The sequence below is a fragment of the Spermophilus citellus genome, assembly GCF_964194105.1.
Source record: "Spermophilus citellus genome assembly, chromosome: 7".
Lineage (NCBI taxonomy): Eukaryota > Metazoa > Chordata > Mammalia > Rodentia > Sciuridae > Spermophilus > Spermophilus citellus.
The window spans coordinates 34,569,359-34,586,387 of record NC_138188.1 but is presented as its reverse complement, the minus strand read 5'-3'; the positions used below and the strand labels follow the sequence as shown (position 1 = coordinate 34,586,387).

The following is a 17,029-nucleotide window of genomic DNA, read 5'->3' as shown; positions in this document are numbered from 1 at the left end:
CCAATGTTTAGAGATTTTTCTTTGAGCATCTGCAAACACAAAGATAAACAGTTTACTGTAAGTAGGTCCAAAAGTGAGTCCAATAGCTAGTAAATTATATTGGCTGACTCTGTCAATGTGGTAAGGATAGCATGTCATCTTGGGACCCTTGGAGATCCTTATTAGTTATGCCAGTTAAGGCTACACATTTTATGTAAATATGTATATTTATATATTTCAGTAGATGATGCAGAGGCCCTTCAGGGACATAAGGTGAACAATCCCTTATCATTGATGCCCTTGGAGGATTGTCACATGATTTTGTCGTGCTGTGAAGACATGTTCCTGCCCGAGACCCCTAGAACTGCTGAGCTCAGAAAAGAGGTAGACAGTTTGCAGGGGCAGCTCAAGCCTTGCAGGAGTAACAAGTTTATTAAGATCCAGACTTGAGGCTAGGAAAGCTGTCAGGATAGACAGGCCTGGAGGCAGGGAAGCCTAAGGTGGGGTGGGGACTCAGGCTGCAACAGAGTATCTGGGGGTCTGAGGATTTGGGAGAACTAAATCTAACAGGGTGCTTGGCTGGGGCCTGTGCTGGGCTCTGAGAGTAATAGCTGCTTACATAACATTGATACTAGCTGACAATTCACTCTGCAGAGTACAAGCATTTACCCATCCAAGACCAGACTTTGGCAGGGATCAGGATCAGCCCTCGTGGCAGTGACCACATTGGTGCCCAGGGGAGACCATCTGTGGTTTAGGAAGAGCACGGACAGGGTATGGAGGCCTTAAGAGGCGATTCTCCTGACCCAGTATTAAAAGCCCATGGGTACTTGCACAGGTAAGGTAAACATCAAAGCAAAAGTTTGGAATTTTTATTCCAAACTTGCGATGTGATTCAAACGTTAGAATCCTGATTCTTAAAAATAAACCAAAAAAAGGGGGGGGGGTGTTTGTTTTTTTTTTTTTTTTTGTTTGTTTGTTTTTCCAGTCTAAATAGAGTGGACAGTTGGAGGACGTTTGGCAAAACTTGGGCGTGGGGGCGGGGGGGGGTGGGTGGGTGGAATGGCTCCTTAGGAGCCTCCTTCCAGCCTGCGGTCCTGGTCCCTGGAGGTCCCCACCTCACTCCTCTCTCCAACCCCGCATCCGCGCCGTGCAGCGACATCTCTGTTGTGCCAGGTGTCGCCACCCACACAGGACTCCGTACCCTCAGCGTGCCCAGCGAGAGTCCCCTGGCCCGCACGGCCTCGCCGTAATAATCTCGTATATCAAAGCTGGGAGAGACCCGGCTCTGCTCCACGCTGAATATCATTATCAGAAGTCTCTCGCTCCCTCGGCTTCGTATGCAAACTCCTGAACTCCCTGGAGAACTTCCAGAAGAAAGTGCCCTGCGCCACGGACATTTGTTATTTTGCGCGAGAGGACGCCGAGGCTCCGCGGGGACCGAGCCAAGTCAACCATAGCCCGGAGCCGGCACCAACCCAGACTTCCACTGACACCTAGTGGACGCTCCGAGAACGACAGCTGATTCTGCACGCTCCCCGGGGATGCCGCTGGGAAGAGTCAAACTCCCACTGGTCCAGATGTTGACAAATATTCCAAAAGAGGAGAGAAGGGAAATAAATGTTGGGATTCACCAGCTCTTTAGGGCTAGACGAACCAACACTTCCTGTTTAAGTATATGAACTTGGCAAGGGGAGAGAGAAATGAAGTCAAAACTCTTCAATCCATCTCAGGATAAAGCCAGGGCATGAAGAAGAGGTAAGGAAGAAATAGAATCAAAAGCATAAGCTGGATTCAGCTTCACAGCACGCATGCCCTTGACCCAGGATTGAGTCCTACACATACTCACAAAGCTTGTGAGACAGTCACTGCCGCAGTATTTGAAATAGCAAGAAAAAAAAGCACTATATATTAATCTAGATAAAACATATTTTTGCCAGGTGTGGTGGTGCCCACCTGTAATCCCAAGGACTCTGAAGGCTGAGGCAGGAGATCACAAGTTCAAGGCCAGCCTGGACACCTTAGGGAAACCCTGTCTCAACATAAAAATAAAAAGAGCTGGGGTGTAGCTCAGTGGTAGCGTGCCCCTGGATTCAATCCCTAGTACTGAACCCCCCCCCAAAAAAAAAAGAAACCCACACTTTTCAAGCAGTGTAACTCAGTTGTACATAATATAACTTTTTTTAAAATATTATTTAGTTGTAGTTGGACACAATAGCTTTATTTTATTTATTTATATGTAGTGCTGAGTACTGAACCCAGGGCCTCCCACATGCTAGGCGAGTGCTCTACTGCTGAGCCACAACCCCAGCCCCCATAATAAAAATTTTATTGTTCCATAATTCAATTCTTCATCAGCTTACCCCATAGGTCCATTTTTAAGTCTTAATAAAAAGAGTATGGGGTGGGTGGAGGGGGAGAGAGACCTGTCATTTCTCAGGGTTTGGAGGATATTACAGAGAGGGTTGGGGTGCATGCCCACTCCCCGGTCCTGATCAGATGTCTTCCATTCATGTCTGAGACACTGCTGTGCTAGACAAGCAAGATGTGTGGCCTGGGCCCAGGTCTTCACAGTCTTCCCACAGAGTGGACAAGCCCATTTCTACAGCACCAGCATTTCCCCTCCGTCAAATGGCTCTGGGAGGAATTTGTCAAGAGTGGTTTGGGCAGAAAGGCTCCCTCCCTAGCCTGACCTCCCTCCCCAGGAAAGCTGATACAGGACAAATTGGCTCAGTATCCTGAAAAGCCACAGTGCCAGGGCCCTCTTCAGACCCTAGGTCTCACAGCAAGAAACCTGAGCCGGAACTTTCAGATAAAAACATCAGGTGCAAACGCTGATGTCCCCCAGGCCAAACCCTCCTTCAACAGGCTCAGAAGGCCCTGGGCCTCAAAGGTGCTGCTCACCAGCTCTTGTTCCCTCCTTTGGTTGCACCATCAGCCCAGGCCCTGAAGCCCCAACAACCAATCAGGGGAGCAGGGGGCAGGAAGAGGAATCTGGACACTACCCACCGGGGCCATGGGGCACCTAGACCCAGAGAGGCAACATGGATGCCTCGGGAACTGTAGTGCTTGACACAGGAGCAGCCATTGTAGCCACACCCCACAGGGCTCAGCACCCATGGGTCACCCCATATGAAAGCAGAGCAGCTAGCCAATCAGCAGAAAGTTCCATCCACTGGAATCAGCGAATACAGACCATACACCAGCCACTGCGCTAAGCACTTTACATATATTATCTCATTTAACCTCTAGCCATTATGATGTAAGAGGTATTATTATTAGTCCCATCTTCCAGATGAGGAATTAAAGCTCAGAGAGAGGTTAAATAACTTGCCCAAGATCTCACAGTTTTTAATGATAGAATCAGAACTCAAAACACAGGAGTCTGAGCCCATAAGCAGCACTCTTGGTCCCTCTGCTCTGCTGCCTCTGGCTCTGTGACTCTCCAGGATCTTGAGCTGGTCCACCCTGTATTGGCTCCCATGAGAGGTGTCTGCTGTTCTGGGTGGGAAAGAGCCTGAGCATCTCTGGGCCACACCTCCCAGGCAGTGAGGAGTGAAGGAAGACCTGCAGCCCAGGAGAAAGAGACCCCAACCCCAGAGTCCAAGCAGGAGGACCCTCCCATACACCTGGCCCAAGCTTCTCTGTTCCCTGGGGCAAGAACCCAGCATAAGACGAGGGACATTGAGGTGCCCACATTCACACTGCAAAAATCCAGCTGCACCAGATGCATCTCTACACAGGAGCAGCCCTTTAGTGTTTCCATGCCCAGACAACACCTTCTGTGAAGCTCAGAGCTGCTTCTTATTCCCTTTTTTCTAACGTCAGACTACCACACCTTCCAGCAGAGCCTTCCCCAAGCACTTGAAGTGTTTTTGGAGTGAAGTGTGGGCACCTGTCCTTCTTAACATTCCGAGGTGACTCTGCCATGCCACCTCATCTGCCCTTGACTTTCTCTTTGGTTCTTTCCTCCTGTACCTGTTTTGGAAGGAGTTATCTGTCACCTCCACACATACCCCACTCCTCACCACCCCAGCCCTTCGAGCTTCCTGCAGTGGAGGCTCAGCTGCCCTCCATTGGTTGGTACCACTCTCCTGGCAAACCCAGCACCCTGACAACCCCCAGTGTCCTCACACCCCTGCTGCTATCACCTCTGGACACCCAGTACTGCAAAACCAAAACGCATCCCAAATCACATCCCAAAACGAACTCATCATCTTTGTCCCCACGACCCTGGGCTGCTCCAGCTCCTTCCCTGACATGTCAACCAAAAGCAGGACCAACTATATAATCAGTGAGCCCCTCTGTGCATGAGGTGGAAAAAGTGTCACCGCAGGTATGGAGAATGGTTTTCCCTTCCTTTTGTGATCTCTTTCTAAGCTAGTCACCATGATTTTTATTTGATATTTTATAGTGTTCTAAGTGAAAAAGAGGAATTTTTTAGTTACTGGTGATAATTTTACTGCTCATCTTTACATTGTGCAGTTTCAATTTTGAAATCAAACATCAGAGCATTTAGCAGGTGTGCAGAACCATGGGAATCACACAATTCTTATTTCATGGCTTGTCCCTGTGGGGTGCTAGGAGCTGGCCAGAGGCAAAAACAAGGCAGATTCAGGAAGTATGGAAGGAGGAAGGGAGGATTCCCCCAAGCATGACTAGCAAGGGAGAATTCCCAGCCACAGGTAACTAAGGGCTCTGTCCTATGACAGTCCAACCTGCCAGCCTGCTAGCCCACTAATGCACCTCAACTCACCTGGGTGTGGGGTTAAGGAAAGTCAAACTAGGCATTTCCCCTTCTGGTGGACCAGGCCCCAACCCACAGCAGACGAATGATCTGACCTCTAAACCTCCATGTGGGAGGCCCTTGGTACCTGGATCATGGGTGGTGAGAGGTTCAGACACTTTATGGTAATGCCATCGTCATGCCCCAAGACACAAATGTGTGAGCAGCAAACCCTTGCTAGGCCCATACCCAGAGGTCCCTGTGGAGATAACCATGGTGGTTCTGGGGTGAAGGAGGGAAGGGGAGGCCAGTTGGAAGAGGACAAGAGACAGGTTCGGGTGGAGCTGAGAACCTGTGCCAGGGAGGCAGCACAGGGGGGACCCCACATGAGCTGAGGCTGCAGGCCCAGGCATGAGCATGAGGGACCTCTCTTAGAAAACACAATAAAAAGATAAAAGTGTTAAGAATATCAAAACAGCAACCAAAGAGCATTGAACTGCAGAGGGAAAGAGGCCTCCTGACTCAGGTCCACACTGGCACATACCTGTGAAGGTGGCCCTGACCACACTCCTCCGGGACACCTTGCCTGGATGGTGGCAGCCACCGGACTCCTCTCCCTTCCTCGGGTCACCCCTCCAGTCCATGGCTCTGCTGCCAGCTGCATCTAGGGTAATCCTTGTCCTGGAATCTAAGGCCCTGCCTGATTGGGGCCACCCTGCCCATCCACCATGGGCTGCTGCTCAGCCTCCTGTCTGCTCCAGAGGACCAAGAGAGCCCCTGCACAGCTGAGAAGGGTCAGGACAAGTGGCTGCATCCTGCCCACTTCGTACTGCCTCCACTGGACCATGGGGCTTGGGGCTCCCTGGGAGAGATACTTCCAGATTCCTCACCCCCGTCTCATGGTGGAGCTGAACCTCATGCCTTGGTTGCACCGCATGGTCCTACCTAAGCCAAATCCCCTTGACCCAGGATGGACACCCAACCCATTCTCTGGCTCAGGCAGATTCTCTTTCAAAAGAATTTGAACCAAAGGACCCAGATCTGGAATTTGGTCATAGATGGTCCCTGGAACTGAGAAAGTCAGGAGCTAGGCTGGGAGGGGTCCATGAAGGCCTTGGGAGATGCTGAAAAAGATCAAAGAATCGGCCCCATAGAAGGAAGAAGCAACAGAGAGGACAGGCCACAAAGTCAGAGAGAGAGGACAGAGCTGCTCTGGCTATCCAAGGCAGCTGGCAGGGCTGTCCCATGTCCTGTGAGAAGGGAAGTTGAAATGACTCAGCACCAGTTTTAAGAAAAAGAATGCAGCAGGGTGTGGTGGCACATGTCTATAATCCCAGGGACTTGGGAGGCCAAGGTAGGAGGATAGAAAGTTCAAGGCCAGCCTCAGCAATTTAGCAAGACCTGTCTCAAAATAAAAAATAAAAAAGGCTGGGGATGTAGCTCAGTGGTAGGGCACCCCTGCAGGGGGAGTGGGATCCAAATTTAGTTTCAAAAGTGAATATTTAGTTAGAAATACAAAAGTAAATCATAATGGTACAGATACACTATTTGACACACCTCTGTAGTATCAGTTTTCTGATACTAGACAGCGCTTTCTGATCTCTTCATATATGGACTCTGTAGTCACTGTTTTTAGATGAAAAGGTAATTTAATCTTCCCTCTAAACCTAGTTGATGAAAATTTGCCATTTGTTACTGATAGCTTAGACAAGTTCCTCTTATTTCCACAGTAGACATTGGTTATATCATGTACACTTTTAGAATTGTTATCAAATTTGGAGGAAAAAAAATAACCTTTAAAAAATTTCCTTTACAAGTCTACTGCAAGTATTCGAGGCACTTCCCATTCTGAGCATGCATGTGCGCTCTGACTGAAGCTAAAGTTTTAAACATTCTTTGAATTAATGACATTCATTACCCAGTTTGTCATTTTGTGGGACTTATTATGAGGTTTGTATTCACTTGTTTCTTGGGAGAAAACTTCTGTTTTGATCCATGGTGTGGACATGAGACAGACAAAAAATTGTTTTCAACAGAACTTTTGCTGATACTCATTGTCCTCCATATACAGAAAAAAGGACGGGGACTGACCTCCAGTCAGAAGCCAGGATCCATTGAACCTCAACTCTTAAGCATTAGTTTTATTTTTTTTAATATTTATTTTTTAGTTATAGGTGGACACAATGTCTTCATTTTTATATTTATGTGGTGCTGAGGTTTGAACCCAGTGCCTCGAGTATGCTAAGCAAGTGCTCTACCTCTGAGCCACAATCCCAGCCCCTAACCATTAATTTTATGGGTTCTCTTAATGTACGAGTCTGATCAAATATACCCCAATTGAATTTTAATATTTTATGAGGCATTGCTCTATCTTTCCCCCACTCCATCCTCAGTGCTGGGGATGGAACCCAGGGCCTCACACATGCATGGCAAGGGTGAGCTCTACCACGGATCTCTATCCCCAACCCCACTGTCTGTCTCCAAGTCACAGCTTACAAAGTTGGTCCACTTATATTCCCCTTGTATTTGTGTTTCCAGTTTTTGTTTTATTCATTTATACAGTGGTTGAGTTTGTAATACCAATATTGATAAGAGACTCACCAAATACACCCCCACCTTCTCTTAGAATACTTGATGTCAACTTGCTCTCTTTCCATGCACCATTTTGGACTCATGACTTTTCAGATTTACCGTATGCTAGTTGATTTCAGCCAGTGCTTGATTTCTGACACTCAAGTTATCTCGACTCTGGCCAGCAGGACCCCCTTTTAGATTGGCTCCTGTGCCCTGTGCATTTCACTAATTTATTGATTTCTAGCCTTGTTGTTCACTGTTCACGTTCACCTTGCACTTCCAGCTCATTATGTGGAAACTTCCATTTCTCCCAAGGTACTTCCAGTGGGAAAGAATGTGAAAGAAAAGAAGATGGGAGCCACAATGGATTGTGAGTGACACAGCTCCCTGGTCATTTCAATAGACAAAGAGGAAAAAAAAACAATGTGCTTTTAATGTACTATTTTTGTTCTCTTAAAAGCATGAGTTCATATTGATTTTTCCAGTCCAGTTCTAAAAAAAAAAAAACCTCAAACTCTTCATTCTACAATTGTAGTTCCTTTTCTCTTATGCTAAAAAAAATCTAGACTTCTAACCAAGTAAACATAATTATTTATTTATCTTTATCATCTGAAAAGAAAATAGTTCTAAGATAGCATGATAACATCACCCAACAATCCAATAAATGTTCCAGTTATCAAATAAAGTTCAACTCTTCTAATTCTTATTTTTGTTGGTTTTCAGACTGCACTCTACTAAAGATTTGGAAAAACTCTCTTTGCCCTAGAGTCATTCATCATGTCTCATTCTCTGGCTCTATGAGTCTTTGGTACCAAGATTTGGTTCAACTGTTTTCTGGTGATTTAAGTTTGAGAGCCCTGGCATCAGAATGGTTAGCCAACCAAAGCTCTTAGAAGGTGGACACTCTACCTACTGCAAGATAGTAGAGAAACCTCCAACAGAACAATGGCCAAAATTCTGCCATGGTGATCGAACTTCATTTGTCCATCATCAGGGGCTAATACACAGGGATAAGATCAGGATTGGCTCACACAATATCTAGCTGAATGAACAATTCTGCCCACCCCCCATCTAATCTATCTTTTCCTTTGTTACTTTCACAGGTTGAGGGGGAATGTCTTTTTTTTTAAAGGACTGTTCTTATTTTCCAATTTTTTAAATTTATCTTGCTTCTTTTGTGAACTATAAACTCTCCCCCCGGTTGTAATATTCAACTTAATAAACCAGTGCATTGTATTGTTACATCAAGGTCCATAGCGAAAAATTGAAAGGTTCTCCCAATTAGTAGCTTTGGGGGAGGGGAATTGCCAAGAATTAAACCCAGGGGCACTCAACTACTGAGCCACATCCCCAGCCCTATTTTGTATTTTATTTGAAGACAAGATCTCACTGAGTCGCTTAGTGCCTCGATTTTGCTGAGGCTGGCTTTGAACTCGTGATCCTCCCGTTTAGGCTTCCAAGCCACTGGGATTACAGGCATGCACCACTGCACCTAGCAGTAGTATCTTGAACCCAAAACTAGTCAAAGTTTTTGATTTTCTCACAGGGAGATCATATTCTTTATAATTAGCTCAAAAATGTACTTTAAGTGCAGTATACTAAGATGTTTTTGTGTACTCTCTTTTGATTTATAAATCAAAATTCAGACTTAGCTTTATATATGTTTCATTTTGTCCTTATTTTGATCATAGAGATCAACAGTGTACAGAATGTATATTCTCAGAAGTCTTTGGAAAGCACAATTACCAATCACCTTAATTTTATAGAAAATTCAAAGTTCCCAAAGCCCAATAAGAATGTCATAAAATATAACCAGTTACATTTAAAGTTTAAATGAAAAAATATATAACCAGATATATCAAATTATATCATGATGAATTTTTTCATCGACTGAAAAATATATCAGATTATTTCACCTTTACATCATTTCAGAAAGTTAAAATGGAAGCTTTTCTATAGAATCCTACAACGTCCAGATTATGTGAGTTCTAACAGAACCAGCTCATAAGAGACCCCAGTGTTTAAAATCATAGCACACACCATCAGACCACAGCTGTAGCTATTTAGTATTAGTGGAGAAATCCAAATACTTCCCTGGAATAAATTATGGCAGACCCCAAATTCCTGACTTAGCATTCTGTAGGAGCTGCATCTGTGATTTTAAAGAAAACCATAAAATCATCTTCTTTGAACTAGAAGCAAATTAATGTCATCTGGTTTTAATTATTCATATATCATGCCTTTTTAAAGTTGTTTAAATTAGCATTTAGTTCCAAAAAAAATCCCAATTTTGCAATAAATCCTTTAGGTGGGAAATGACTATTTAAATGAGTCATGAGGGGGCTGGGGATGTGGCTCAAGTGGTAGTGTGGTCGCCTGGCATGTGTGTGGCCCCGGTTCGATCCTCAGCACCACATACCAACAAAGATGTTGTGTCCGCTAAAAACTAAAAATAAATAATTAAAATTAAAAATAAATAAAAAAATAAATGAGTCATTAGCCAAGAAAAGAGTGGGCCCCTCTTCCTCATGTCCCTCACCACCGCTCCCCCAAAATTCAGCTTTTGATTTTCAGCAACATGTTTAGAACCACACCTCAGGCCATCAATTCTTCATTGTGAGGCTTCTTGTCAACTCAAAGTCAAACTCCTTCAGACTTCAAAACTCTTAGAAAAGGAAAAAAATTGAGAGTAAAAGAAGAGAGGGGTGGAGGGAGGTAGACAGGCAGGAGAGGAGGAGAGAAAAAAGAAAAAGCAGAGAATTACTTGTTTCAAAACAGTGCAATTTGTAGCCAGGAGGGGTGGTGCTCACCTGTAATCCCAGCAGCTGGGGAGGCTGAGGCAGAAGGATCACAAGTTCAAAGCCAGCCTCAGCTATTTAGTGAGGTCCTAAACAACTTAGTGAAACTTGTCTCAAAATAAAAAACTAAAATATGTGGCTCAGTGGTTAAGCAACTCTGGACAATCCCAGGTGCAGTTTGTATATGCTGTTTAACCCCACACAGACATTCGAAATCAGTCTATAGGGCTAAAGAGCAATAATCCAAAATCAATAAGGTAAACAAAAGCAAATTCAACACATTTCAGACTTTTTACACTTACAGCCTCACTATTTGCTGGGAGGGCATATTTCCAAGCAGATGATTCCCTGATGTCTCTTAATATTACTTTTAATTTAGTAAATTTCAAGTGCTAAGAACCTGCAAATTTTTTGTAAATAGAAAAATCCTTTTATCTGAAAAAGAGATTACCTCGTAAACTAAAGCTGAACTTAAAGTTATATTTATATTTAAATTTCAGCATTACTTGCTACCATATGCTAAATTAAAACTCTTCACTCATTAAAATACAGTAATTGCACCAGGCACAGTGGCCCAAGCCTATAATCCTAGTGACTTGGGAGGTTGAGGCAGGAAGGTGGCAAATTTGAGACCAGTCTCAGCAATTTAGTGTTGACCCAATCTCAAAATAAAATATATAAAAGACTGGGGATGTAGCTGGGTGGTAGAGCATCCCTGAGTTCATTCTCTGGTACAGCAAAATCTATTTATTTATTTATTTATTTATTTATTTATTTATTTATTTATTTATTTATTTAATACCTTCTTTATCCCCCCATAACCGGAAAGCCCTCAGGATGACGTAGTTGGTAGGTTGGAAGTAGGTGTCACCTCACCAGGGACCCCTTTCCGGGATGTGATCTCCTAAGGCTGGAGACCACATAGGCTTAATCTTTTTTATTGTTGTTTTGGGTTGTTGTTGGTGGTGGTGGTTTGGTTTGGTTTGGTTTTGAGGTGCCAGGCATCTAACCAAGGCCTGCACATTGTTTGTGGGCGTCGTCATCTTACACTGAGGCGATTTGATGAAAGACTCAGCTGGTGTCGCCAGTGGTATTTGGAGGCGCGTGGCCTCTTGGTAGATGAGCAGTTTTCAGTACAAGAGCAAAATGCAGGACCTAATGAGGTCTGCTGGGGCACTCGTTATTCCAAGGTTCCAGGTTTTTCAAAAGTCGTTTTAAAATTGTCCTCAATGGGGTGCAGCCGAGAGACCAGGAACCTCCTCCACAGCCTGGGGGCCTGGACTTCGCTCCTAGATGCGGGAGAGGGCAGCCTGCTCAGTTTTTCCAGCCTCTCACTGAAGGAGGCAGAGAGGAAGCGCTGTCCTCCGGTTGCGAGCCTCATTCTCCACCTCAGGCAGGCGTGGGTTTTCCAGGCTCACTTGGTTTGTCCAGGATTTGAGGACCTGAAGGTCCCAGGAGCCAGAAAAAGAAGGCCATAGTTTGGGATCAGCTCTGATGTTTCTGGTCCCAATTTCACAGACGAGGTGTTACAGTGGCGCCCCCTAGTGATCCGTAGCCAGAGGAACACCCCCAAGAAAGTCAGTCTGGCCCAGGATGGTTGGAAATAGGACACACAGCAAGAAAGACATCAAAAGAAGTCTTTTTTTCCTTCTTCTTCTTCTTTTTTTAAGAAGTTGGGGATGGTCACAGTACAGAAGGCGAGCCAGGCACTCTGTGAAGCCACCAATGTGCCAGGGACAGATAGAACACAGACACAGAGGGAAGAGATAGGCCACTAACGTCTCATTTCCACAACTGACAATGGAAGTTTGTTAAAGGCAGAGCCCGTGGGAGTTTTCCAACTGAGTCCTCATTTGGGAAAATGGTCAGAGTCTTCCTTTATCCCGGAGGCCCAGGGAGTTTCATTGCGCTTGGGAATAGCAGAGGGAATTTTTCAGGACTCACCACAAGGTGGCACCAGACACCCATGGACGTCATGAGGTCCTCCTGTCCAGGTGGCCCCAGAAGCTGGCGCTGGAAACTCAAAGAGATCAGCACTTACATAGTCAAAGGCCAAAGGATGAAATAAGGCGTGGAGGAAATAAGAAAAGACACCCTTTTTAAAGAGATGGGGAGGAGTGGCAGAGAGTGTCTACAAAAGGAACTCAAAAGAACTTTGCCATAGAACCTCTTGGCAGGACACGATGTAGGCGTGGGCAGACTAGTAATGGCCTCTGGAGAGGCTGTACAGACCTTCAGGTGGAAGAGGGCAGTGACTGGGGCCAGAGATTGGTGGTGAAGGAGAAAACACGTTCTGAATTGTGCATTTACATTTACTAGTAGTTTTTATTGACACAATAAATTAGTTAATAAGCCCAACCCAACTGAAATACATTCTATTCAATTATTTTTTGAAAATTCATCTTGTCAGCTCTTATTGGATATCTTTAGGGACTGATGAATTCAAATGTATTGTACCAATTGATGCCAGCCAACCCTCTCCTGATGTTCCCACTGCCAAACCTTTAGCTAGTAGGAGCATTTTGTATAGATGGGTTGTGGATAAGTTTGAATGACTCAATTATTTAAAGCTTTGTTTTATGATTCAACAAATTATAGGTGTTCTAGAATTACCTTGTACCTTTCAGCCCCCAGACTTGTAGAAAAATAGCATCGGAAACCAAAATCTGGGAATCGGGGTGCATTTTGGCAGTGACATTTCTAACGGGCTGTTTCAGTGGGGAATAAAAAGCCAAAATACGTTTGATTTACTGTTTTAAGCAAGCATGACTACATATTAACTTGTTTGATTCAGTCATAGCCACATACAGTTCTTATTCAAACTGTGAGATCAACAACTGGCCCTCCTTTTCACTAATCCTGGAAGCTAGGTTCCCAACAAAATAAACAATTATTTCTTGCTCTAACTGATAATTTAGGAGAATAACATTTTTAAATGAACTATCAATAATATTAACAGTGCAAATACTGAACAACATTTTTGCATTAGTCTACATACCTCCAAACATTTGTTGCAAAATTGCTTTGTTATTGAATCACTGGTAATTTGTCACACTGTATGGCTATGAAAAAAACTTACCCAACAGATATCTTAGGTTCTATTGTTTGAGTTCACTTTCATTTTGAGAAAGCTTCAACCGGCCGCCAGGCCCCATTTTCTACTCTACCTTTCATTTTTCCATAAGCCTCATAAACTCCCAATATACTAATTCACTAAATAATATACTTCTTTATTATCGCATTATTAGTATTTTTCCCTTGTCCTCTTGGAACATAAGCCTCATGGAATAGGGTTTCTTCATTGGACACTGGGAGATGTTCCCTGAAGGCAAAATCAGGACAGCTGGGCTTGACTCGGGGGCATCCTAGGGACAGCTCCTGGGTGGGCAGTGGCAAAAGCTGCAAGAGACATCACTGAAACCAAAGAAGCCACCCTAGGCTACTCACAGACACCCAGTGCCCTCCAACTCTTCCCCAGAAGCCTGTAGGTCTCAATGACAGCTGTGAGAGGAAAGCCAGCATTAGTGATGAGCCTGCTCCTGGGCCTGGTAACTGAGCATCTGGAAGGCTAAAGCTTCCAGAAGAAGCATGAAGTCAGAGCTATGCCTTATAACTAGGGTGACCTCACTCCTGGCTCACCAGAGTAATCCCAGTTGATAGCTCTTGTCCTGTTATCATTAAATGCACCCCACGTCCACTTATTAGAATGTCCTAACTTAAAGGACCAAGTGACAGGGATAAATTAGTTGAAGGGAGAGGCTCCAGGAGGGAGGAAATCTTCAGCTACAGAGGAGGCAGCCCCTCTATGATCAAGAACTAGTTCAGTGCCTGGTGCATGGTTGGGGCTCAATAAACACATGTGTTGGGGACATGGGGAGACAACAAAGAATTGAGAGAAATTTCCATGTACCTATACAGGCTAGCAAAAATGGATGGAATCCTGTGAGAGATTCAAGCAGAGGAGGTCAGGGGTCATTTCTTGGTTCTGGGCTTGGTCAGGTGATGGAGGGACAATACAGATTAAAGAGGCAAGGAAGAGGAAGGATCAAGTATGACCCATGTAGTCATGTGGTCTTTATTTTTTATAAAATGAACATGATTCCAGTTCAGGCACAGTATAAAATTCACACATACTCTCCATAAAGGAGTCAAACCAACATGAAGAACATAAAGGCAAAGCACTTAGGATATCTCACTCTTGGACACAGGCCTCCCCAATCTGCTTGAGACCCTGCCAGGTGGAGAGAGGATGGTGGGGTGGTGGTGTTACAAAGGGGAAGACAACTGGTTGAGGCAGTTGGACTGTCCCCACCACAGGTTGGCTGGAAGGGCCAGGAAGTGGGGGTAGAGAGGAACCCACTCAGAGGCTCCAGACCTGGGAGGGAGTGGGGAATAAAAAGGTACAGGTCTTGATCAACAATCAATCCTTCACTCCTCAAGAAACTTCCTCCCTCCACTCCTTCTCTAGTCTTAGGCTCTCTCACCTGGTTGGGGAGAGGAGAGAGTAGTGGCTTCCAGAGTTGAGAACAGGAAAAGCAGAGTAGAAGAGGCAGAGTCTGGATCTCTGAGTGGAATGCCTAAAGGAAAAGGAAGTCCCCACATAAATCCTATGGAAAGGGGCCTCTGGGAAAAACCAAGAGCGCCATGGTCAGGTGATCTTGTTGCCACCTGAGTCAGTTGGAGCTCTTGTGCAGCAGAAGCTGTCCCCAAAGCAGGCAGCCTGTCACTATGGGCTGAAGCATGAAGCCAGAACTGTGTGTATTTTACGCTTCTCTGGACCCACGGCTGGTGATGTAACTAAAACCCCAAAGCCCACTTTTTTTGCAGGAAGCAAAAAGACTACCCCTTTTGATTTTTACTTCTGCACTTTGACAACTCCACAGGAAAAACAGACGCTACAAATGTTACACTTGGAACCGACCACCTCCTGCCCTCTCATCACACCACACACACATTTTACCGGCCATCCTCAGGATGTGCACTAAGTCCACACTTGATGGTGTTCTGTGGATCCCCAGCACTGGTGCACTGCCTACGTTGGGGGGCTGTGGCCTTCCAGGTCACCCACCATGGCTTGCTGAGCCCTCCACCTCTGCATAGGCATTTGGCTTGAAGTGAGATCAACACTTGCTCCCATCCTTCCTTTCCTCTTCCATTTCCTCTGGGAAAGCGGGGAGCCCAAGCCAACTCACGTGTGGCCTTTGGTCCTTCTTACTCCACATTTATATCCTGCTCTCCAGGAGCGCTGGCCTTTCCCGGCATGAATGCCACCCACAGACCTGCAAGGGCTGAATGTATTTACATACATAGAAAGAGAGACAGAGAGCAGAGACAGGTGCGTAGTTAATCCCCATTGCAGAAGAGAAACCTGAGAACCAGAGGGATGAAGTCACTTTCCCCAGGGTCACTCAGCTAGCAAATGTCAGCTCCGGGTCTGGAAGTCACATCTCCTGAACCAGTGCCATTGGCATGACACTCAGCCTCTGACAGTTGCTCCCGCACATGGACACGGCAGGCTCTTCAGACTTCTCTTGTCCTTCATCCGTGGAGGAAAACAGGAACACAGCCTCACCCCTCACGAGTCCTATGTCCTGCAGGCCAGTCTGTGGGCCCTTCCTCAGGTCTAGATCCAGGCCTTGAAGAGTTCCTCAGAAGACAGCACAGTTGTGGCACAGACATCCACCTCTTCCCTTCTGCAGCTGATTAACTTCTGGGGTGAATTGGTTATTTTCTGAAAATTAATTTTCATCGATGATTATTAGATATCACTAGTAGAAAGTAGTGAGAGTAAAGAGTGTCACAAAAATCCCAATTATTTGATGAAATTTCAAGCTGTTAAAAAAATCCCAAAGACACTTCCAACCCCTAGATCAGTGACTTCCAGCATTTGCTGAGGTCATCTCCCAGTTCACTGCCAAGCTATTCCCTCCAGGCCCTGATGCATGCGTCAGTGCTCCAAAATTCCGGAATTCTAGGGGGGGGGGGGGGCGGGGGACTAACCATTTTCCACCAAGAGCTGAAGAACAATGAACTAGTCTAAGATGCTTCATGAACAGCAGCTATCACAGTGCCAAGTCCAGAGAAGGTGCTCATAAATGCAGTCTCTTTCTTACTCATATTTTTTTCCTGAGACCCTGGTGCATAATCATTGCTAGTTGCAAACATGCAGATACCCATTTTCTCAAAGGGACTTCATTGCTAGTATGCTCACCTCCACAAATTCTCTGTGTTCTTCTATAGTTGCCTCCCACTGACCTCCTGGTCATCACTCCTAAAGTACATGCACACAAATGAACAGGCATGATGGTTTCCACCACCTTGGTCTCCTAGACATCAGCATCATCCAGCCAATCACCCTTGATCCTGTTTCTAAAGAGGCAGCTTCAGGGGTTTACTCTTGGTGTCCAACCGACAATAAGAAAAGATATCACACAAGAAGGGCTCTCTGAGCAGGAGTGTTAGCCTGGAGCGGCCATCAATTCACTGCTGCTGGTCCTAGTCAGATTCTCAGGACCCTGACTGCCAAACCTGTAGTGGTTTGCTTGATTATTTTTAAATCCTAGAGCAGTGCTGTCCAGTGAAAGCAATGAGAGCCACATATGCAATTTTTAAAATCTAGCAGCACATTTTAAAAAGTAAAAAGAAATAGGTGGAGTTATTGTTAGTGATATACTTTATTTAACAGATACACCAAAATATTGTCATTTAACATGCAGTAAAAAATTACTGAAAATTTTCAAATCTTTTGTACTGTCCTCCCAATCTATCACATATGACTTTAATGGACAGCACAATTCTAAAACATTTAAATTAAATAATCCCAACAGCTCAGGAGGCTGAAGCAGGAGGATTGCGAGTTCAAGGCCAGCCTCAGCAAAAGCAGTGTGCTAAGCAACTCAGGGAGAACCTGACTCTAAATAAAATTCAAAATAGGGCTGAGGATGTGGCTCAG

The 17,029-nt window shown here is 45.1% G+C and overlaps 1 protein-coding gene across 1 annotated transcript in view; it reads right to left on the bottom strand.

The window, feature by feature from the left end:
- IL20RB (interleukin 20 receptor subunit beta) overlaps window positions 1-17,029 on the bottom strand; it is a 205,464-nt gene that overhangs the window by 172,417 nt on the left and 16,018 nt on the right. Inside the window, exons 7-8 of the mRNA XM_081302093.1 lie at window positions 15,038-15,808; window positions 14,562-14,654 (exon numbers count right to left, since the gene is read on the bottom strand). Of these exons, the coding sequence (XP_081158219.1) occupies window positions 15,701-15,808 (108 nt within the window). The 3' untranslated portion in view covers window positions 14,562-14,654; window positions 15,038-15,700. The remainder of the gene's footprint in view (window positions 1-14,561; window positions 14,655-15,037; window positions 15,809-17,029) is intronic.